General features: G+C 38.2%; 2 protein-coding genes across 10 annotated transcripts in view; one reads left to right on the top strand and one right to left on the bottom strand.

Moving 5' to 3' along the window:
* The window catches only part of sns (sticks and stones), a 1,009,476-nt gene that overhangs the window by 845,809 nt on the left and 138,643 nt on the right, over positions 1-25,024 (bottom strand). The window lies entirely within an intron of this gene.
* The window catches only part of LOC137244290 (uncharacterized), a 135,282-nt gene that overhangs the window by 68,420 nt on the left and 41,838 nt on the right, over positions 1-25,024 (top strand). The window contains exons 4-5 of one of the 5 annotated variants that reach the window (XM_067773060.1): positions 17,594-17,745; positions 17,857-18,317. The exons of 1 other annotated variant lie outside the window; for it this stretch is intronic. In XM_067773060.1, coding sequence (XP_067629161.1) covers positions 17,594-17,701 — 108 coding nt within the window. In that variant the 3' untranslated portion in view covers positions 17,702-17,745; positions 17,857-18,317. Of the gene's footprint in view, positions 1-589; positions 635-17,593; positions 18,318-20,917; positions 20,997-25,024 lie in introns of those variants that run through there. 3 more of the 5 variants (XM_067773066.1, XM_067773059.1, XM_067773064.1) reach the window with 3 other exon arrangements.

The following is a 25,024-nucleotide window of genomic DNA, read 5'->3' as shown; positions in this document are numbered from 1 at the left end:
ATCGAACCTTGAATCATTTATCAATAGACCGATAAAAAACAAAAACAATTTTTAAAAAACCATGAGCACTTGGGAATGTCAAACAAAGTAATTGACAATAAATAAAAATCCAGCATTATCAGTGATTTGCACCAGATGGCGCAACACTGAATAAATATAGTTGGTAAAAAGGAATAGAAGTAGCAAATTTGCCAGTCAAACAAACCACCGCTGTATAGCTAAATGGTTAGCGCAGCATGCCTAAAGCGTACTGATGATGAAGGCTTAGCACCCTTCGAAATGGATCTATCTGCGCAGCTATGGCAAGTTGTCTGAAAAATTTTCTACTTACTATTCCAAAAACAAAATACAATTTTTCAAATTTAGAAAAATTAAAAAATAACAATAATTAGAAAAATATTATTGTTCTGGCCTTGAGCTCGAATCGAACCTTGAATCTCTATATTGTTTAAGAAAAGTTTTGGTTTTCTAAACGTCTCTAAAATAAATTTTTCGGCCGGACTGTGACGTATATTTCTTTTGTGAAGTAGAATTCTATTGCTCAACTTATTTCTGGCAACTTCTTTCTCCTTTTCATCCTCTATTTCAGAGCCGGCCAAAAGTGGCACATTGTGCAATTTGAGTTCGTATTTTCACACAGAAACTAACGATGTGCGATCACGATCGTTTGCTTTCGCTTGTCACTCACTAAAATCAACAGTGAATGCAAAAGGAAAAGGCCATGCTACTTTTTGGGCACATAATAAAAACAATATGCTGAAATGTTAAAGTGACTTTTAATACGCTTTAGTTAGTATTATTAAGTTCCTTTGAACATACATATTAATATTGACAATTTAAATATTAATAATTAATTAATTATTAATAAATATTGACAATTTAATATAAGTAACTTTTTATACGTTCTACTTAGTTTTATTAATTTTTATACATTTTTTTTTATTGAATAACGTTATGTTTTGAAAATATATGTTTCTATCTTTACATTTACTTTGTTTTATAGTTCTTTCTTAATGAAAAAGTGATGTTTTTAACTAAATTTTGCATTGAAAAAACACCATACCTTCTTTTATAAAAAAGTTTTATCTGGCTAGCTCGACCTCCGTGTTCTTAGTTATATGAATATAAGTAAATATTGTTAGGATTAGCTTGAAATCAAATAACCAGAGTCCTTTTTAATTTCGAACTTCACAGTCCACATTTTCTTTTAGCACACTGTGGGGGAGTTGTCACTAAATTTTTACACACACTTATGTAATTGTTTTAGTATTTGTGTGGCCGGCTCTGCTCTATTGTTTGGAAAACCTGTTCCATTTCAGCTATTTTACGTATTGGTGAGAAATTATAATTGGTTGTTGGTAAAGTGAATTTTCTCCCCAGAGAGAGGAGCCACTTAACCTCTTCAGGAAACTCAATATCTGTTTTGTTGATAAACCAATCGCTGTTTATGTTAATACCTAGTTTTCGTAATTTTTCGTTTTTCAGATTGTTTAGGTTTGATCTTAATTTTGCTTCCTTCCCTTTCCCGATCTTCGTACTCAGAAAATTTTGTTTTGTTATGACCGCATTTAATTCTTGTTCGGTGAGTGCCCGTTGTAATTGTTGTTGTGCAAAGCGTATATTGTTTTTCGCGGTTTTGATATTGTTGTTTGTTTGTGTTATTTCTATATTTAAAACTTTCTGAAGAAAAATTTGTTTGGCTTTTTCTATTTGTTGTCTCACTCTTTCGGATTTTGTATTTATAGTTAAATTTTTTAATGTGTAAGATAAGTAGTTTGGAACTAAATCGTATCTCTTGCATTCTAACAGAAATTTAAGCTGCTCGTTTTGTTTGGAAAGTTTAATTTTTTCCTTACTGTAATGCTTTAAATACTTGCAAATATATTCGCCATGCTTATACTTCATATGTTTGTACAAATTCTTCATCTTTGATTTCTTGTTATTGGTTGTTTTCCTGGAAATGATAATTTAATTATTTGTTACCGATCAGTTTAATTCATATAAATCGTTTATTCATAAGAAGCTGGCCTGATCTAGTTTATGTGGGGTGCGAATAAAACAAAGTTTTTTCCACCTTGCAGCCCAACGTTTCGCTAAGATTTTCTTAGCATCTTCTGGGGCCGGACTGTGAAATTTATTTGAGGAAAAAATTACAAAAACAACATTAATGATCAATCACCACAATAGGAAAATATTTACATGCACTTACACTGAAGATGGTGGATTATTACATTAATAAATAAAAACAATTTTAAACAAAAAATACTTAAAAGCAAACACTGTCGATACCATCATTAGTAGTACACTTGTCATCATCAACTAAAACTATAAACATAAGGTATTCGCGGCTATTTCGTCTGTATCTTCTTTTTTGTTGATTGTTTTATCCATTTTTTGCATAATACGTAGGCTCTCTAACGTGTATCTGGTTTTTTCCTTTCTCTCTATATCTATTATTTTCGCATTTTTAAAGTCAGCTACGTGGTTATTTGTTATTGCATGTTGTGATAATGCTGTACCTTGTCTTTGTTTTCTTATATCAGCTTCGTTTTCTGCTAGTCGAGTGTATAAAGCTCGTTTGGTAGTTCCGATATATATTTTGTTGCATTCTTCTTTGTTATTACCCTTGCATGCTATTTCATACACGACGTTACTTTGTTGTTGTTGGCCAATCGCACTTTTTGTTTTAGTAAAGCACGTTGCTAGCGTGCAATTAGATTTGTATGCCAGGCTTATATTAGGATTTTTGATAATGTCATGCGCGAAATTTTCTGAGAGCCTGGGAATGTGTGTGACACTAAAATATTTCTTGGCTTCATTGCATCTATCTTTGGGTTGAGATTGGTTCCGGATAATATTTATTTCTGTTATTTTTTGTTTTAATATATTGTAAGTTAAATGATCAGGGTAATTAGTTTTCTTTAGGGTTCTTTTAACCATTTCAATATTTGTGTCATGAAATTTTGGATGGCTTAAAGTTAATAATTTGTATATAAAATTCTTAGCCGTATATACTTTATATTTAAATGGCTGTGAGGAAAGACAATTGATTTAGAATTTGTTGCTGCTTCTATATATTCTGACGTCTAAAAATGGTACGTTTCATCTTCTTCTAATTCCATGGTAAATTTTAGCCTGTTATGGTGTTTGTTGAGTGTGTCTAAGATTAGTTTCGCGTCCTTTCTTTTAATAATTGCGAATATATCATCCACGTACTTAACTAAAAATTGTATGTGTACATTGTGTAGTTGTTGCAGCTCTAAAACGGTATTGTTAATAATTTCATCCAACACTATGTCTGCAATAGTTGGGGAGAGGGGATTTCCCATGATCATACCAAACGTTTGGGTAAAGATTTTGTTATTGCAAACAAAATAGTTATTGTCTTTTAAACAAAACTCTAATATTCTCTGAAATTTGCTTTGCGATATATTATTCATATGTTGGATATTTTCCCATTTCTTCATGATTAACTTAGACGCTAAAGTAGTCGGTATATTCGAAAAAAGAGACACCACATCATACGACACCAACACATCTTCGTCACATATATTTGTATTAGCAAGTCTTTCTTTTAGCTCATATGCATTTTTTATGTTGTATTTTTCTGATATTAAACCTCTCAGAATGTTTCCAATATGTTTAGACAAGTAATAGCACGGGACATTAGTGGACGATACGATCGGATGAAGCGGACATTCGGGCTTGTGTATCTTTGGTAGTCCATACAGTCTGGGAGCTATGCAGCTGAGCACGTCAATTGTTGTTTTTCTCTTATATTTATGTTTCGCTTTGTAGAGCTCGTCTACAATTATATTGTTTTTCTTTAGAAGCGTATTGGTTGGATCATTTCGAATTTCCTCGTATGTTTTCTTATCCCCTAGTAGTTGGTTGATCTTATCAGTGTATTCCGTTTTATAAAGAGCAACTGTGAATAGCCGCGACATACCTTTTATGTTTATAGTTTTAGTTGATGATGACAAGTGTACCACTAATTATGGTATCGACAGTGTTTGCTTTTAAGTATTTTTTGTTTAAAATTGTTTTTATTTATTAATGTAATAGTCCACCATCTTCAGTGTAAGTGCATGTAAATATTTTCCTATTGTGGTGATTGATCATTAATGTTGTTTTTGTAATTTTTTCCTCAAATAAATTTCACAGTCCCGCCCCAGAAGATGCTAAGAAAATCTTAGTGAAACGTTGGGCTGCAAGGTGGAAAAAACTTTGTTTTATTCGCACTCCACATAAACTAGATCAGACCAGCTTCTTATGAATAAACAAATTAAATAAATTTTTTATCTTATTGTTTAAATTACAATAGAAGAAAAAAGACAAATTTGGACAACTTTCAAAGCTCGTTGTATAGGTCCATTTCGGGAACTGCTATATCCCTTCATAGGCAATGTGTCGGCGCCGCTACTATAAACCAAAAGAAAGTTTTTCAATAAAAAAACTTACTTACTTACTTAATTGGCGCTTAACCGTTTAAACTGTTATGGCCGGCCACCAAGGCGCGCCAGTTGATTCTTCTCTCTGCCAACCGGGGCCAATTGGTCACACCAAGGTAATTTAAATCGTTTTCCACCTGGTCCTTCCAGCGGAGTGGGGGCCGCCCTCTACCTCTGCTTCCATAGGCGGGTTCCGATAGAAACACTTTCTTGGCCGGAGCGTGATCTTTCATTCGCATAACATGGCCTAGCCAACGCAGCCGCTGGGCTTTTATTCGCTGGACTATATAGATATCTGCGTATAGCTCGAACAGCTCATCGTTAAATCTTCTTAGGTATTTGCCATCGCCCACGCGTAGAGGTCCATAAATCTTTCGAACAACTTTTCTCTCGAATACTCCCAGAACCGTTTCATCTGATGTTGTCATGGTCCATGCTTCTGCATCATATAGCAGGATGGGAACGATAAGTGAATTGTAGAGTATGATTTTCGTTTGCCTAGAGAGAGGGCTTTACTTTTCAGTTGCCTACCTAGTCGAAAGTAGCATTTATTGGCAAAAGTGACTCTTCGCTGGATTTTAGAGCTGATGTTGTTGTTAGTGTTGATGCTGGTTCCCAAATAAACGAAGTTTTTTACTATTTCGAAATTATGGCTGCCAAAATTAGCATGGTTGCCAAGGCGCATATGCGCTGACTCTTTGCTCGATGACAGCAGGTACTTCGTTTTGTCCCCATTCACCATTAAGCCCATCTTTACCGCTTCATTTTCCAATTTGCAGTAAGCAGAACTAACGGCGCGGGTGTTTAAGGCGATGATATCACTGTCATCAGCATATGCCAGTAACTGCACGCTTGTATAGAATATTGTTCCACAGCGGTTAAGCTCTGCAGCTGTTATAATTTTCTCCAGCATCAAATTAAAGAAATCGCACGTTAGGGGGTCACCCTGTCTGAAATCTCGTTTAGTTTCTTTTCTTTCGGTTGCAACGCCGCATTCTTCATCGTATCAGTTGTTTTTCCGTGGCCGTCGGTAACCAATTTTTTCTGCGGCGGCAGTACGAAGTGCTTTGGAGATATGCTCCCACTGCTCCTGCATTCCTTCAGGCTGAGTTGAGCTCTCGGAGAGCAGGTGTGAGAGTCGAGTTGCGAAATCATTGGCAGTCGAGATTCGAGTTGCGAAATCATTCGACGTCTAGCTTTCCTTGTGTTTTTTGTTCCTTGGTTTTAGCGGCGCAGAGGCGTGTGCGTACTTTGGCTGCGTCGAGATAATGGTCCGAGCCGATGTTAGGTCCTTGGATCGTGGGCACATCTAAAACACTGGAGGCATGACGTCCGTATATCACAACGTGATCGATCTAATTGCGGATATTTAGATCGGGGGACAGCCATGTAGCTTGATGTATCTTTTTATGCATGAACCTAGTGCTAGAAATGACCATGTTTTGAGCACCGGCAAAGGCAATCAGCGACAGTTCATTAGGAGAAGTTTCATTTTGTAGGCTGAGCTTTCCGACTGTAAGCCAAAAACACCTTCTTTGCCCACCCTGGTGTTAAATTCGCCAAGCACGACTTTTATATCATGGCGGGGGCAGCGATCGTTTGTGCGTTTTAATTGTTCACAAAAAGCGTCTTTCACCTCATCGTCTTTCTCATCTGTCGGTGCATGGGCGCAGATGAATGATATATTCAAAAAGTTTGATTCAGGGAGCGGACGTTCCAGGTGCATGCCCTCAATTCATTGTCCTTCAAACGTTTGCCATGGTCGTCATCAATAAAGGGTTTTCTTTTTATCCGAGGCTTGTTCTTGCTTTTCATAACAGTGTGGCTTGACGTGGCGGGTTCCAAGCCCAGCGCACAACCCGCTGTAATGGGACCTTAAGTTCAAACTCACCAAATCAAACATTCGTCAGCTGATACATGTGTCACATAGAGCTAGATATTTTTCGAGCTAAATAAAAAGCTGACACTTCGAGAGAGTTGATGGATAAATTTAATTCAATTCAATTATATATACACATTTGTACGGTTGGGCATTTTAAGCATCCAGACATGAAGATCTAAAGAAATATAATTTATTAATAAAGTGCAGTTAGACACACAATTTTCCTTCACTAAGAAAACTACAGGCGTTTTAATACAAATTGGACATCTGTAACAAGGCAGGTTGGTAAAGTATAATTAAATATACTCTCGGGGTAATATAAACTCCGCCACATGGCGACCGTGACAGTGAAAATTATCACATCGAATACACATTTTACACATCTACGCCACGCGGCACACAAAATTGCGTATTTGCTACAACCATTTCAAAGCAAGACAAAAATGTCGAAAAGTTCTCTTTTGCCATGCAATTCTGCAATACGTGTCATTTGCCTAAAATCAACATAATTTATAATTTCCAAAAGTTCTGAATTATCACTTTCCTCGCCAAAGTGCCCATAATCCATAATTTGGCCAACACCGCCATCGGTTTCTATACGTTCTGCCAGCAATTTGGATTCATTCCCACGCTGTCACGGTCCTATTAAGGTGGCAGACACACTATAGCAAACAACAATATTATATATTAAATAATTTATACCTCATTTATTGGCAATTTAATACCGCAAAAAAAAATTTTAAGCTGCGTCCGGTTCCGAGAAACGGGAGTGTCTGCTAGCTTAAGACTCAAGCCAGCAGACACTTCGTGAAAACACGACCTACGACTTCCGAACGACTTGGATAATTGATATTACATTTATTGGCAATTTAGTACCGCAAAAAAAATTTTAAGCTGCGTCCGGTTCCGAGAAACGGGAGTGTCTGCTAGCTTAAGACTCAAGCCAGCAGACACTTCGTGAAAACACGACCTACGACTTCCGAACGACTTGGATAATTGATATTACATTTATTGGCAATTTAGTACCGCAAAAAAAAATTTAAAGCTGCGTCCGGTTCCGAGAAACGGGAGTGTCTGCTAGCTGAAGACTCAAGCCAGCAGACACTTCGTGAAAACACGACCTACGACTTCCGAACGACTTGGATAATTGATATTACATTTATTGGCAATTTAGTACCGCAAAAAAAAATTTAAAGCTGTGTCCGGTTCCGAGAAACGGGAGTGTCTGCTAGCTTAAGACTCAAGCCAGCAGACACTTCGTGAAAACTCGGCCTACGACTTCCGAACGACTTGGATAATTGATATTACATTTATTGGCAATTTAGTACCACAAAAAAAAATTTAAAGCTGCGTCCGGTTCCGAGAAACGGGAGTGTCTGCTAGCTTAAGACTCAAGCCAGCAGACACTTCGTGAAAACACGACCTACGACTTCCGAACGACTTGGATAATTGATATTACATTTATTGACAATTTAGTACCGCAAAAAAAAATTTTAAGCTGCGTCCGGTTCCGAGAAACGGGAGTGTCTGCTAGCTTAAGACTAAAGCCAGCAGACACTTCGTGAAAACACGACCTACGACTTCCGAACGACTTGGATAATTGATATTACATTTATTGGCAATTTAATACCGCAAAAAAAATTTAAAGCTGCGTCCGGTTCCGAGAAACGGGAGTATCTGCTAGCTTAAGACTCAAGCCAGCAGACACTTCCAGCCCAATTCTAAACGAAAATTCCGTGAGAGTTTTCTCCCTTCTCCCATTCCTCGTATTCTAAATAAAAATTCCTTGTGAGTTTTTTCACTTCTCCCTTTCCTCCTATTCTGAACAATGTTCGAAAAAGCGGAAACCGGTTATGGGAGAAAAGTAGGTATTATGAATGTGAGGGAGAGGGAGATTTCTCTGCCATTTCATAGGAGTTTTTTCACTTGTTAAATTAAAGGGAATGCATCGTTAACGGAAATTGGTTATTTTAAGAAAGAACACTTATTTGTACAAATTTGTGCTAAAAGGTGTATTTATATTCTACCACAATATTCTCACTTCTAATACAACAACAACTACAACCACAATATTCTTTATTTTAAGTTGAAAAGTATATCATAAGCAACGGTAGAGCTCTTGGTATACAAATTTGATGCAGCCATCCAGAAATTGCGCAAGGATTTTTTAATAAGGCTTAAATAGATTTTGGCATATGATGAAGGACGAATTCAACTCAACTTGGCCGCCAGAAAATTGCTTTGCTGAATGAAAGCAGGCAACTCCGGCAGATTTGTGTTATGCGGCCGTCTTCTTCTTATGTTCCGCTGTTGATGTTGCTGTGGCACCAATTCATTACTCATTTCAGTGAATACCACATGAAATGCAATAAATACTGTGCAATGTTTATATTTTATCTCTTAATTTCTAACAAATTTGCAACAATAATTAAACTTTTCAATTTTTTAAACAAAATAAGAAATGTGCAACGAAATTTCAATTGACAAAACAGCAGACACTTCGTGAAAACACGACCTACAACTTCCGAACGACTTGGATAATTGATATTACATTTATTGGCAATTTAGTACCGCAAAAAAAATTTTAAGCTGCGTCCGGTTCCGGGAAACGGGAGTGTCTGCTAGCTTAAGACTCAAGCCAGCAGACACTTCTTGACAACACGACGTACAGCTCCCTAACGACTACAATAATTTATACCTTATTGATTGCCTAAATGTTTCGTTGTCCTGAAAAATATTTTCACTATACCAAAAGGAAAAATTAAATTTTATATTTTGCCGACCCTAATAAATATAAATTATAACTTTCGAAAATCAGTGAGTTGCATGTTACTGATTACTCAAAACTTAGCAACACTTAACTTGACTTAGAAGTCTGCTGAATTTTGATTTTCTATGTAAGTTCTAAGTGACGTTTACATTTTGAGATGCCATTTATTTGTTTCCATTTCATTTTGACATACAGATTGACACTTATTGATTATGATGCCAGAGTGTATGCGCTAAGTGGAGTATAATCGGTGCTAAATTGCCAAGTTTACGCCAAGTCAAGTCAAGTCTATGCTAAGTATCAGTAATGGGCCCTTAAGTCTGAAGCCAGCAGACGCTTCGCGACAACACGTATGAACATACATGCATACATACATATGTACACATGTACAATGTACATGTTACCGCGCATACAATGATTTAAGTAATGCGTAAATTTAGTTGCATCAATATGTTGATTGTTTTTGTGTTGATGATGTTCGCAACTATAACGGTTTATGAAATACATGTCGGTCTTCTTTCTTTCGAAAATCAGAGAAAAGTTTGTGCATATTTCGTATTTGTATTTTCCCGCTTGCGCGCAGGATTTCTGATAACGGGTACATATGTATGTACATATGTGCTTTAGGGTGTGCCGAGAAAAACAACTTTTCAATTTCCATCCTCTCAAATGTTTCTATTTTATTAAAAACAAAAAACCCTCACCAAAGATGGGTCCTATAATTCCACTCTACAGGGTACGATATTTTTATTTTATTTTCCCATTTCGTTAACATGGGAACAACTATTTTTTGTCCAAACTTGAATTTAATCAACTTTTTACGAAAATCGTTTATGTGCCGTTTTGCCTAGTTTTGAGGTCTTGTACAGGTTACAAAAAGTTTTTATGATTTTTTTCTAATCATATCATTTGAAAACACTCTTAATGTATTGCGACCTTAATTACGAATTTATGTTATTATTATATTGTTTTAGTTATGGCTATGTGAATTTATGCTTTATCATTTCAATAGACTTTTTAAGTGTGAAATAACTGTTTACAAAATTTCGTCAAAGAACACAACTTCAAATGGCCACGACTTTTGGACAAAAATCGTAATTAAGATCTCAATATATTAAAAGAGTGTTTATAAATGATATGATTAGAGAAAAAAATCATACAAATTGTTTGAAGCCTGTACAAGACCTTAAAACCCGGCGGGAAATCCGTTTTTCGGGTACCACTTAGGGTGGAGTAATAGGACCAAACTTTGGTGAGGGTTTTATTTTTACATCAAATTGAAACATTTCAGAGGATAGAATTTGGACAAAATTTTTTTTCGAACCACCCTAATATAAACTTTTTCATATGTAACCATTAGCGCAGAAATCCTGCGCGCATGCCATTTGAAACATATCGAAATACAAACTTTTCTCTGATTTTCGAAAAATAGTAGAGCGAGATGTATTTTAGAAACCGTTATAGTAGCAAACATATCAGTTTGTGCTAACACATACACAATCAACATATTCATGCAACTAAATTTACTCATTACTCAAATCATTTGTAGTAAGTATGCTCGCTACCTTGAATGTATGTTCCAGCGTTGCCACTCGCGCAATTTTTTTTGTTCCTAAAGTGTATCATTCCTGAAAAAATGTATCAATTCGTTTTAATAGATTGAAACATAGTTTTTGAGTCATTTCGTCTAAATTTTATATTATGTGTGAAACAAAATTCTGAAATTAATAATATTTAAAACAAAACATCACCGCACTATTTTGGCTAAACGGATCACACAACTGAATTTTATAAAATTTTACCAACGCTCAGTTTTAAATAAATGTCGCTGTTATAAAGGTTTTTCTATTTAACATATCGAAACGCGTTTATTTAAACGGAATTATTGTTTATACGTTTTTTAACAAACACTACTTATTTTAAACAAAACTAATACCAACAAAATAATTATGTAGAAGAAATACGGTTTATCTATATATATAATATAGATATAAAGGAAAAAATAAATATCATTCTAAAATTTGATTTACTATAAAACTGCATATTCAAACATTTTTTAGAAATCTTACTGATAATTTGTAGTTCCCATGACAGGGACAGAGCTTCAATCTTCCAAAATAAAATGTATACATTTTAGATTTTTTGTATATTTGTATCCACTCATTAAAAATGTATTCAAATGTATACAATTGTATCCAAATGGCAACCCTGGCATGCACATTGTACATATCTGTTTTCATATGTACGCACTAGGGTAGATCTCCTGCGATCTCATGCTATTAGAAAATATTGTTTAGGACAACGAAAAATTTAGCCTGTTAAAATTGCATGGGGAAACTAGGTTATTTTATATTATTGCCACTTACCTAATTCATGGCCAAGCATACCGAGAGATATTGAGATTAAATGTATTATCAATTAAATGTAATATCAATTATCCAAGTCGTTCGGAAGTCGTAGGTCGTGTTTTCACGAAGTGTCTGCTGGCTTGAGTCTTAAGCTAGCAGACACTCCCGTTTCTCGGAACCGGACGCAGCTTTAAATTTTTTTTTGCAGTACTAAATTGCCAATAAATGTAATATCAATTATCCAAGTCGTTCGGAAGTCGTAGGTCGTGTTTTCACGAAGTGTCTGCTGGCTTGAGTCTTAAGCTAGCAGACACTCCCGTTTCTCGGAACCGGACGCAGCTTTAAATTTTTTTTTGCGGTATTAAATTGCCAATAAATGAGGTATAAATTATTTAATATATAATATTGTTGTTTGCTATAGTGTGTCTGCCACCTTAATAGGACCCGCTGTCACCAAGTGGACACACCTAAATATATTATATAAATTAAAATAGCAATTTTATTTATGCAACCATCATCAAACGAGATTTTCAACATCATTGGTGTATTCCAGAACCCAATCCTCATCGGTGAAGCTGTTATACCGACGTGCATGTATTTATATGTATATAAAATATTTTCCATTCCTTCTAAGATATATATGTATATCAAACATACTTATTATATTTCATATTGCACTTTTTCTAAAATTTTTATAAAAAGGCATAATACACTTTAATACTTGTTACACATACAATATACATTTCAGCGCATTCATGTGTTTTAAATTGCATGTGGAAATCCTTTTGCATGCTGCCCCATACATTTTTCAGGTGATTTTGCAAACGGTACTTTGCGGAATTTGGTAATTACAATATATACAATATTTTAAACATTATTGTGGTTTTGCATAGAAGTATAATTGCCAACTCAGGACACCCTTTCAATTTAGTGCGTTATATATAATTGTCATTCCAATTTTCTTATACCTTTGAGATTTTCTTTTCGAACACGTGTTCCTTATAATGCCTTTCACTTATTTTACATGGGTATGTCAATAAAATAAATTTTGAATATTCAGAGTTTCTAAGTTTTTTTTGCAATCGGTGTCCGCCCTGGGGGCCACGGTGGTGTGATGGTAGCGTGCTACGCCTACCACACCGTATGCCCTGGATTCGCACCCCGGGCAAAGCAACACCAAAATTTTAGAAATAAGGTTTTTCAATTAGAAGAAAATTTTTCTATGCAGGGTCGCCCCTCGGCAGTGTTTGGCAAGCGCTCCGAGTGTATTTCTGCTATGAAAAGCTCTCAGTGAAAACTCATCTGCCTTGCGGATGCCGTTCGGAGTCGGCATAAAACATGTAGGTCCCGCCCGGCCAATTTGTAGGGAAAATCAAGAGGAGCACGACGCAAATTGGAAGAGAAGCTCGGCCTTAGATCTCTTCGGAAGTTATCGCGCCTTACATTTATTTTTTTTATCCGCCATAAATTAATCAAATTTGAACATTTCGCCTTCATATTATCTGTAACTAATCAATTTCATTTTAAAAGCATTTTTTGGAGTTTAAATCCAAAACCGTATTTTATTATATCATCCAAGTAGACACAATTTCCACTTGCCGCGGATAATAAGCGGCGAAACTCCTTACAAATTCCTTATTAATTCCCTAGTAATAAGGCGTTAAGCAGCCTTATGAAAGCCGTATAAAACCCTTATTAAACCATACTTAATAAATCAATACAATATGAGATTTTTTTTTTGATAAAACGGTGGTTCCGTGAAAAACCAATTGAGATTTTTTTTTTAATAAAGCGGTGCGTCCGTGATTACCACATACTTATATACTTTTGAACCAATTTTAAATTCAATTACTTCTTACAGATTTTTTTTCATATCAATTTCAGTTCAATTAAATTTTCCAGTAAATTTCTAAATATTTCGTTAGTGACAATTCACTGTAAATCAGTTCCCTTTTTCAAATTTTTTTCATCAACATTTCATCTTCAATTATATAGTCCGACATTCAAATAAGTGCTTCATTAATTTCATGCTAGTTTAAACTAAATTCTTTTGCTCTTCTTATAACTACATATGTACAACTTTACAATTAGGAAGCGAGTTCACAAAACTTCAGATTCAGAACCAGATTCCGATAATTTAGATTCAAGCTCCGAAAGTTTAACGTCATCTTCGACCGAAAAAATCACAAACCAGGAAAATAAATCTTTGTCGACAGATTTCCCAGGCTTCGAAAATTATTCTAGCAAAAATTTAACTTCTTCTAAATTAGATTCAAATCTTAACGATTCAAATAGTGCAAAATTAACATTAACTTCTTTTACTTTAAAATCAAATCTTAAAGATTCAAATAGTGCAAACTTAGTTTCCCCTTCTTCTAACTTAAACCCAGATCTTAACGATCCAATTAGTACAAACGTTGATTCACCTTCTTCTAATTCAGCTTCAGATCTTAGCGATCAAATCATGGCAACACTTGAGGAAAAGAAATCTTTCATTAACACGTGTGCTAATTCTATTAGAGAAAACTACAGTGGTGATCTTCTAGAACTTGAGACCTTTATAGACAATATTGAATTACTTGAAAAGTTCGCTGATGAAAATTTAACTGGTAGGTTTATAGCATTTTCAAAATCAAAACTTGAGGGTAAAGCCATTGAAGCAATACCAAGGCAAGTAACTTCAGTTAATGTAATTAAAGTAGCTCTACGTAGTAGGATCAAGCCAGACAACTCGAAAGTTGTAGCAGGGAAAATAGCAGCGTTGCACGTTAACAATAACAATTATACAGATTTTGCCAAAAAAGTTGAAGATTTAGCTGACTCACTTCAGCGGTCTCTTATTATTGAAGGGATCACTCAAGCTCATGAAATGACAGTCGAACAAACGGTTAACGTGTGTCGTTTAAACGCAAAATCCAATTTAGTCAAAACTATTTTAGCCTCAACGGCATTTACTGATCCGAAAGACGTAGTATCAAAGCTAATTGTATAACAAAACAACGAAGTAACAGAGCGTCAAGTCTTAGCTTTTCGGTCGCGTGGTAACAATACATTCAGAAATTCACGTGGTAGTTATCGTGGCTTTTACCCAGCTATATTGGCTATAGAAATAATAGTTCATTTTCATAAAACAGTAACCGCAACGATAACAATAGTCAGCGATATCGATATGATAACAGACATAGATACCAAAATAGTAACAACAGTAATACACGTTCAAATTCAAATTCAAATTCAAATTCAAATAATAGTAACAATAGAAGCAACAATTCAAGATCGTCAAACAGTAGAGGTAGAAACGCAAACGAACGCGCTTTAAACGCGAGTGCCCCTCAAGAGCGAACACTGGGGGAGGACGAACTAAGCGAGTAAGCGAATTTTCCTCAGCAATAGGCATCTATTGTCTAAATTTAAATTATTCAGATTTCATAGGATTACAACTTAACGAGTCACAAAAATTTTGTTCTTTCTTAGTAGACACTCAAGCAGACATTTCTTTAATAAAAATATCATGCATAGACAGTAATATTTCCTTAAATGCAAACGACATTATTAACATTACCGGTATCACTTCCAATTCAGTTTCAACTTTAGGTAAAATTACCGTAAATTAAAATTTTTCAAACTTTTCTCTTAAACATACTTTACATGTAGTAAACGAAGACTTTAATAATCCATCCGATGGCATATTGGGTAAAGATTTTCTGAAAATTAAGAAATGAATTATTAATTATGAAAGAAATAGTATTTCCTTTTGGGTAGGTAATGAAAAAGTCGCGATACCAATCCTACACGGAACAGAGAGCGACAGTTGTATTATTCCTCCCAGATGTGAAATATTCAGACTTTTTAGGAGATTCGCCCGAGCCACTTTTCGTGGACTCGCAGGAAATTGAACAGGGTGTTTTCACAGCTACGTGTATTGTTAATTCCAGTAACCCAATAATTAAAGTCATATACACCACGGATGATGTAAAGTATGTGAAAAGAAACAGTATTCGTACAGCAAAACTTTCAAATTACAATGTTTATACAGTTAACAAGACAGAAAAATAAGACAAACGTACGAAAAGAATTATTTCAATTTAAAAAAATCAAATACCTCAACATGCTCAAAGCAAATTAATCGACCTCTGCATAGATTATGCCCATGATTCAATTACTAGAGGTTTGTTCTCCAATGATGACAGATCTTTGACACTCCCAAGTTGAAAAATCTGGACGGGTTGCTTTTACTAAGTAAGGAAAACGGGGAATAATTCAATCCCCTTCAGTGAAAATTGTAGGTGAAAAGTATCTTTGGTAGTATATTGGTATATATTGATAATAAATTTGTAAATGCCAAAAGTTTTTGGGGATATAATTTATTTTCTACTAAATATTTCATGAATTGATAAAGTTATGTTGGTTTGGTCATTCTTTCAGAAATTGTTTGAAGAATGCCGTTCCTTAGAATTTTATTCAAAAATGCACAATCTCAAAATTTGTTTCAAAACCTCCCTATATGACTTATGCTCAATGCATTTTGTCATAAGAGGGAGTTAATGAACAGCATTCTGAGATGAAGCGTTCTTCAATATAACTCTAATATAGGGCGGTTTTGTGACAAATCCTGAATTGGGAAATTTTTGAAAAATATTTTGAGATAGCAAGATTTTAACAGGAAGCCGACATGGGGTGATACGCTACTCAGCAGCCGCAATGAACTGACAAAAACAAAAATAAAAGAAAATTGCTTATTGTTTTAGAACTTTATATTCCTACCTTGACTTTGACAGAAGAGTTAAGCTTTTGTGTGGTCCTGCTACACAGGGAGTGCTCACCTTTTTATTCTGAAATTTCGGGAAGCTCTTTCCGTTAAGTATTCATACCAACACATCTGGCACTTGACATTATAAAAGAAAAATGGAAGATTATAGAAAAACATACAAATATACCAGTTAAATTATTTATGGAAATACTAAAATTTTACATAGAAGAATTTTAAATTCAAAGACTTAGTATACACACAGCTTAACGGATTACCTATGGGATGACCAACTTCACCAGTGATTGCAGATATAGTAATGTAAAAGTTGTTAGACAACACAATAAACAAATTATCACGAAGACCGAGGCTAATATCGAACAACCCATTTGCGATAATAAATGAAAACGAAGTACAAAACACACTCAATGCTCTAAATTCCTTCAATAGAAACATACAATTTACAACGGAACTCGAGGACGACGGAAAATTACCTTACCTTGACTCAATTGTTATCCGACATGGAAATGTATTGAAATTAAAGTGGTATAAGAAACAAATATCTTCCGGACGAATCATTAACTTTTACTCTAAAGATCCAAAAGCAATGATAATCAATACAGCAATGTGCTGTTTACGAAAAATGTTAAAAATATCAGACGACACTTACCACGCGGAAATTAAAGAAGAAATAAAAGTACTTTTAAAAAATAATAGTTTACCTGATAAAATCATAAAAACCCTATTAAGAAAATGCACATTGGAAAATACTGAAGATAAAAACGTTAAACCAAAAATATTCAAATCAGTAGTGTATGTACCCAACTTGTCAGAACTCTTAACCAAGTCGAATTGCTATAATAGAGAAGATGTAAAAATAGCCCATAAGCCGATAAACACATTAAAAAACATTTTTAACAAAACTAAATCAAAAATAGCACACACTGATAAGAGTAACGTTGTATACAAAATCCCTTGCAATGGAAAAACCAACGAACCATGCGATAACATTTATGTAGGAACAACGAAAGGAAAATTAAAAACCCGACTAGCGCAGCATAAATCAGACTACAAATACCGAAACTATAATAACCAAAAAACAGCACTAATGACACTGTACAACGAATAATCACTCTCCCAACTTCGATGCAACAACGATCTTAGCACAAGAAGACAATTACCGAAAGAGATTCACACTTGAAATGCTTCACATTATAAATACACCGCCAAATATACGTATGAACATGGCGCAACGATACAAGGTGGCAGCATGACACAGCTGATTTTAAACTTTTTTTATTTGATTTGATACATAAACTTCCGGCGTAGTACGATTTTGACATTTGTCCATCGAATTTACAAAAACAAAGTACATGAAATTTTTATTATGTATAGGTATGTCACCATGCTGCCACCTTATATCGTTCCGCTATGCCTATGAATTACAAATCGGACATCGAAAATTGCTCCCACACGTACAGATATTTAATAACGAACAGATAAGCAGTGATAAACTCCAAGCCAAGCAGTGAAGACGTGATAACTAAGTATGTACCTAATTAATGTTTAAAGTATTATATTTAAAATATCGTTTGTAATGTTGTTTACGTAATGTATATTATATTATATTAATTTTTGTGTTTGTATGTTTGTTATAGTTCCTCGGAAGACGATTACCGTGTGTAATCGAAATATATTGGGAAGAAAATAAATAAAACTTGCGTTTTAATTTATCATCGCCGGACCTCGAGCCAGCTAAAAAAGATATTTACCAATATTTTTCGCAAATTCGCAATGAAACAACACAGTTAATGGATGTTAATTCGATTTGGGAGCAAAATGACTGCAATTGTCAAAAACTGTGTCTGTCGAGCAAACCTCTTGTGATTGAATCATGGATTATGCCGACATTTTCGCTCTTGACACATACAAAATGACTTTAAACAACTTCTACGAGCAAAAATTAAGATTTACAGATAACGAACCAGTATATGTTATATGTATATATAAAAATATCGATTGCCATACTCTCAACGCGAAGAAATAAACCGCCAAGTAAATAAACTGTTAGACAACGATTTGATTGAACCTAGTTACTCTAATTGCAATAATCCTTTGATTGTAGTCCCAAAGAAAGATACTAATGGTCAGAGAGCTTATCGCATGTGCGTAGATTTTCGCACAGTAAATAAAAAACTTTTTTTTTTTTTTTTTTTTTTTAATAAAAAACTCATTGCTGATAATTTCCACCAGCTAAAGTTGACGATATTTTAGATAACTTGGTAGGGCAAAGTATTTTTCGACATTAGATCTTTTTTCGGGATTTCATCAAATCCCCTTGCATCCTTTTTTTTTTTGGCTGGCACAAAACCTTGGGCTGAACCCTCCCAGAGGGTGCCGGCTGGTAATATGCACAACAGTTTCCCTGTGCTAGCGAAGTTTAGGAATCATTTCCATTTGTGCGCCGGCTCCTTAATACCTCAGGCATATGGAAATGGTTTTTAAACGTGACCTCAAGGTGGGAACTGGACCACGCCCACTTGAAAAGGTGGTCCACCCCTAATCCAGGGTGTTATGCGATTCCGTGCCCATTGCATGGTTTGCAGTCAGGGGCATCCGACTGTATTCTTATGGAGCCTCCCGGATACCGGTCCACCTCCGGGAGTAACGGCGACTTATTGCGTTATGGGGCACTACCGCAGTCGACCGCATTGTTTCCCCTATCCCTTTGCTTTCAGGCTGCCGAACGGTCTCACCTTAGTAGGCAGCTGACGAACCAGATTACAATGAACAAAAACAAAAAACTTGCCTCGGATCCCTGCACGGGTAAAGATGCCGCCCTTGGACTAGGCATTAAAAAAGTCCACAATCCATCGGGAACCGCACAGACGGCGCCGACCAGGCCTTCACGGCAACAAACAACTCTTCGGCCACCTGTGCAAGCTAGCGGAAGGACTAAACTCCTTGAGGGCAAGTCCAATCCCGCGGCAGCCGTAAAAGCTAGCCCCAAAGAGGGAAAGCAACGTCCGACTGAGCAAGCACAGGAGGCCCGTCCCACGCCCGTACCGGGCACCTCTTGTCAGCAGGTGGCTGGTAACAGCACTAATTCCTTCATGGACACCGCTGCAAAGCTACCTCGAAACCCGGCTGAACCCCTTGAGGGTTCCAAGGCAAATAAGCGAACCCCGATCTCGGTCCTCAACCAGCGGAACATTCGCAATCCCGTCAAAATCGTAGAGAAACTTGGCAACTCTCCTAGCGAGAAGTCAACGGCAGAGCAAAAAAGTTCTCTGGCCTGGGCCAGGAAGATTATTGCTGCCAAGAAGAGCAGCAACAACAACCCCATCCCCCAAGGTACAGCGACTACCTCTTCTTCTTCTGCCACCAAACAACCTTCTGACCCGAAGATGCCGGCCTTTAAGAGACAAAGGTCTATGGGAAATGCCTCTAGGGTCCCAAAAAGGCACAGGCCTTCGGCCTCTACTCCCCCTGCCCTGAGCAAAATCTTCAGCGAGGCGGCTAAGGCCAACTTTACGCTGGCGGTTTTTAACCGCGGTCACCCGAATGGGAACATAACCCCGGATAACTGGAAGGATGTCCTAAACGGCCTCCTCAAGATCTTTAAGGACATCATGATCAAGTATCCGGGGCCGGCTCCCACTATCCGTGATGCCGGCTGGTACCAGGGGAGGGTCAAGCTTGTTTCCTGCGCCGACGAACGCTCGTGCAAGCTCTACAAACTCGTCATAGCTTCGCTAGGACAGCTGTGGTTTGGGGCCAGGTTGGATACGGTCGGTGTGGAAGAAATTCCGAACAGACCGAGAGCTTGGGTCTGGGTCCCAGACGGCATAGCGGATCCTGGCGATATCTTGGATACCATCGCGGAGTCGAATGAGGGGCTACCTTCCAGCGATTGAAGAATAGTCCGGGTCGGCGAGACAAGGGCGAAGCAGCGTTATGTTGGCATCATCATAAACTAGGCTTCTCTCCCTTGGCTTGACGAATGTGGTGGAGTTTTAAGCTACGGCTTCTACTCCATTACGTTGAAAATTGGAAGGGATGGTACGAAGGAGGAAACACCGGACGAGGGTGAGCCTGTACCTCAGGACGAGGAGTTAGACAGAAACACCCCGAGGGGATCTGCATGGCCCTGGGGAAGGAACCGCCACCGCGCCGGAGGATCTGGTGATTGGGGATACCGCCTCGAGCGAACCCGCAACCGCCACAACGAATCTGAGGGACCCATGCAACACCTTGAGTGGACATGGGGCCGATATCGAACTGGCACGCAGCACTCCGGATGCCGAGAGCGATACACTCTCGGTATCTGAGTTTGAGAGCCAGTTCTATACGGGAATGGACGAGCATCTTCTGCTGAAATCCGACCCGTCGGATGCCGAATTCGACGATACTATCGTAGAGGAGGCATCCGACGATGCGGATCAGCAGAGGATGGATGCCGCAAACGACCTTTAACGGGCGCGCAGGTACTGCAGATAAACCTGCACCATTCTAAGGCAGCCTCGGCTGCTCTAATCTTACGCCTCAGCACAACGTATGAGGACGTAGTTCTAGTCCAGGAGCCTTGGGTCGTTGGCAGCAAGGTCTGTGGACTCTTTTCTAAGGACTACCAACTGGTGACACCGCCCGTGACAGGAGAATCAGATCTTGTATTCTAATAAAGAAAAATATAGTATTTATTTTACTATCTCTTTTTAGCGACGGGGACTTTACCTGTATTAGCATCGAGCTACAGGATCAAACAATCTGGCTGATGTTCGCCTATCTTTCGCACGATCGCCCAACTTCTGTGCAGGACCGGCTCTGCAAAGCGGTACGGGAGGCCCACAGTAAAGAGTTCCCGATAATAATTGGGGCCGATGCCAATGCACATCACACCGCTTGGGGCTCTACCGACATTAAGACTAGGGGTGAGTCTCTTCTTGATTCTATTATTAATAACAATCTAAGTATATGCACAACTGGAGACAAACCAACTTTCATCACCTCAAACAGGAAGGAGGTTCTAGATATTACTCAAGTTTCAGGGGCATTCTCTGACCTTGTCAAAAATTGGAGAGTTTCCAACGAAAACTCCTACTCTGATCATATGTATATCATTTTTACTCTGCTCTTGCGTACACCGCCTAGGGTGGCTTACAGGAATAGGAGACGTCCGGACTGGAACCTTTATAAAAAAGTCCTATCCTCTACTCTCCTAAAAAACGCTTCTCACGGTAGGTCGAGCCTACCGCTAACAACTGATGAAACGCCTCCTTTGGACACAACATTTGCTTCTCTCGGTGAGCTAGAGTCATCGTCAAAAATAGAAGAAGCAGTAGATCTTATCACCAAATCTTGTAACGCTGCCTTCACAGTAGCCTGCCCGGGGTAAAAAGAAACCCTATTGGTGGAAACAAGCAGTCTCCGAGTAGAGGAAAAACAGCAGAAAACTTTTTAACGAGGCTAAGCGCACTGGAATCTGGCCCCATTATAAGGACGCCTCAAAATCCTTTAAGAAGTCCATCCAGAAGGCCAAAAGGGACTCCTGGAAGAACTTCACCAATGACATCGAAGAAGTCTAGACTCCAATCGTCTACGAAAGGTCTTCTCCAAAAACCCCATACCTCCCAGCTGTATTCGCACAGCGAACGGAAATTCAGGAAACCCTGGTCAGCACTTACTTTCCAGGCTGCAGCTCTCAACCATACCTCTTAAACACGCAATCTAACCCAGGGCCGTGTCGACCCCCGGACCACATTGTAAGCAAAAAAGGAGTTATCTGGGCAATCAAGTCCCTTAAAACCTTCAAATCTCCGGGAATAGATGGAATATTTCCTGCTGAATTACAAGCTGCAAGCGATCTTATAAGCCCGCTGCTAGCTAATATCTACAAGGCTTGCCTCAACCTGGTCTATATCCCCACGGAATAGACCAAGGCAAAGGTAGTCTTCATACCCAAAGGAGGCAGGATATCTTTCTCCTCTACTATGGAACCTGACGGTGAACGCTCTGTTATCTATACTACAGCCCACCGGATGCCAAGTCATTGCATTTGCCGACGACATAGCCTTGACAATTACCGGCAAACACCTTCCGGTGCTTGGCAAACTCTTGCAAAATGCTCTTAATCTAGCAAACACTTGGTCTAGGGAATGCGGACTCAGAATCAGCAGTGAAAAAAACTGAGATGGTGCTTTTTACCCGCAAACGCATTATACCAGAATTTACCCCCCCCCCCCCTCCCTAAATGGGAGGGAAATTAAACTCTCTACCGAGGTTAAATATCTCGGAGTTATTCTAGACAGGAAGCTTGACTGGAAGCGAAAATTGGAGGAACGATCCAGGAAAGCACCAATGGCTCTCTACGCTTGTAAGTCGGCAATCGGAAAAAGGTTTGGGTTTCCAGCCACGCATAGTCCAATGGATCTACACGGCAGTGGCGAGACCCATACTCTTCTACGCCGTCACCGTATGGTGGACGGCACTCGATATCGAATCTAACAAGAGCAAAGTAACGAGAGTGCAGAGGATGGCGGCAATGCTTACCAGCGGCGCCTTTCCCTCCACTCCCACCAGATACTGTGCCTCCTGCAACGCGGCAAGGCTCAACGCTATCGAACCATGGAGGGACTGCAGGTTTGGTCACACCCGGATCCTGAAGCAGGTCCCCGAAACCTTCTTGAAACTTGGACCATACAACATCGTCCCCTTCCTGGGACAGCAAATTTTCCACAAGAATCCCAGAGAGGAACGAGTGGGCAAACGGCGAGGAGCCGGGATCTCACGAAATCTCTGTTTTTACAGATGGCTCTAAACTAAACAACAGAGTCGGCAGCGGAATATTCTCGTTGAAGCTCAATCTAAGCGAGAGCTTTCGCTTACCCGACCACTGCAGTGTTTTTCAGGCTGAACTTATAGCTATCTGAGAAGCAGCCCTCTATCTTGCTAACCTGAGGTGACCAATTTTATTTCAATTTTCTCTGACAGCCAAGCTGCCAAAAAAGCCCTGCAATGCAGTAACACCTCGTCACTAGTGGCATTGGAGTGCAGAGAAACTCAACAAACTGGCTGAAAATTGCAACTTGAGTATAATATGGGTTCCTGGCCACTGTGCCATCTCAGGAAACTGCGCCGCGGATGAGCTAGCTAGGGAAGGCACCAACCTGCAAACAATAACCTCCGCTGGTTGGGCCAGCCCTCCTCCAAACACTTGCAAACACTGCCTAAGATCTCTTTTCACGGATCAAGCAAACGCCAGATGGGCCAAGGAACCTACATGTAGCATATCCAAGCAAATCTGGCCTAAGCTGGATGAAAAGAGATCGCAATCAGTGATATTGTTAAACCGTATCTCTATTAGCCCACTAGTGGGCCTTCTCACGGGTCACTGTCTCATGGGCACTCACGGTGCCTATATGGGCCTGCAAACAAATGACTTCTGCCGCAGCTGTAGGGACGAGGAGGAAATGGAAAGCGTAGAGCACTATCTGTGCCACTGTCCCGCACTGTCAAAAACCAGGCATCAATGCCTCCACAGACACTCCTTTGGGTGCCTTGCGGAGCTTGAATCTACAAAACGACATCTTGCGTTTCATTAGGCAAACGTGCTGGTTTAGCCTCACTGGGGTCTAAACTTCTTCTTCTTCGAAAGTAGGGTAACTGGAAATGAGGGCCCCCGCGTGGTAGCACAACGGGCCACAACGGCCTACGTGAATCTCCGCTCGGACAGCGGAGGCAGCCACTTTAACCTAACCTAACCAAACCTATCCTGACTCACGTGACATTACTTCTTTCAGCACTGACCGAGATGCATTTAGTTGGAAAGTTCTTCCATTCGGCTTAAATATAGCACCAAATTCATTCTCACGAATTATGACAATCGCTTTTTCGGGTATACCACCCAATGTCGCATATTTGTACGTCGACGATATTATCTTCGTAGGTTGTAGTGAAGCACACCATATTAAAAATCTTTCAAAAGTTTTCAATACTTGTAGGACTTTCACTCTCAAACTTAACCCAAATAAATGCAACTTTTTACGACCAGAAGTTACATTTTAGGTCACAAATGTTCAGCCAAAGATTTGTTTCCAGACGACTCCAAAATAAACGCAATTAAAAAATATACAAAACCGACTGATAAAGACGCGGTACGACGATTCGTCGCGTTTGCAAACTATTACAGAAGGTTTATACCAAATTTTGGGTCTCTGGCAGCGCCTCTAAATCGATTAAGCAGAAAAGGAGTTGAATTCGTTTGGGATGTTGAGTGCGAAAGGGCATTTTTATCTTTGAAAGCAACATTACTTTCACCAAAATTACTACAATATCCAGATTTTACAAAACAATTCATTATTACCGTCGATGCTTCAACAACTGGATGTGGCGCTATTTTGAGTCAAGAACAGCAAGGCAGTGATTTACCAATTTGTTTCGCTTCTAAAGCATTTAATAAAGAAGAGCAGAAAAAACCAATTATAGAATTGGAACTCTTAGCTATTTACTTTGCAATAAAGCAATTTCGACCACACGTTTATGGCACCCATTTCGTTGTAAAATCAGACCATAGACCACTAGTAAACATATTCAACATGAAAGACCCATCTTCAAAACTTTCGATAATTAGGCTAGAATTAGCAGAATATAACTTTACTATAGTTTATATAAAGGGTAAATGAAACGTTGGCGCTGATACATTATCACGCATTACATTCGACGAAATTAGAGAAACTAACAAACAAATTTTAGCAGTAAAGACAAGGGCAATGACAAAACAGTGAAACGAAAAATATTTACATATGTAGTAAAACTGAAAAAACGACG

This window comes from Eurosta solidaginis, chromosome 3, assembly GCF_040869045.1.
Source record: "Eurosta solidaginis isolate ZX-2024a chromosome 3, ASM4086904v1, whole genome shotgun sequence".
In the NCBI taxonomy this organism is placed as follows: Eukaryota; Metazoa; Arthropoda; class Insecta; order Diptera; family Tephritidae; genus Eurosta; species Eurosta solidaginis.
This window is presented reverse-complemented; position numbering and strand designations above follow the sequence as displayed.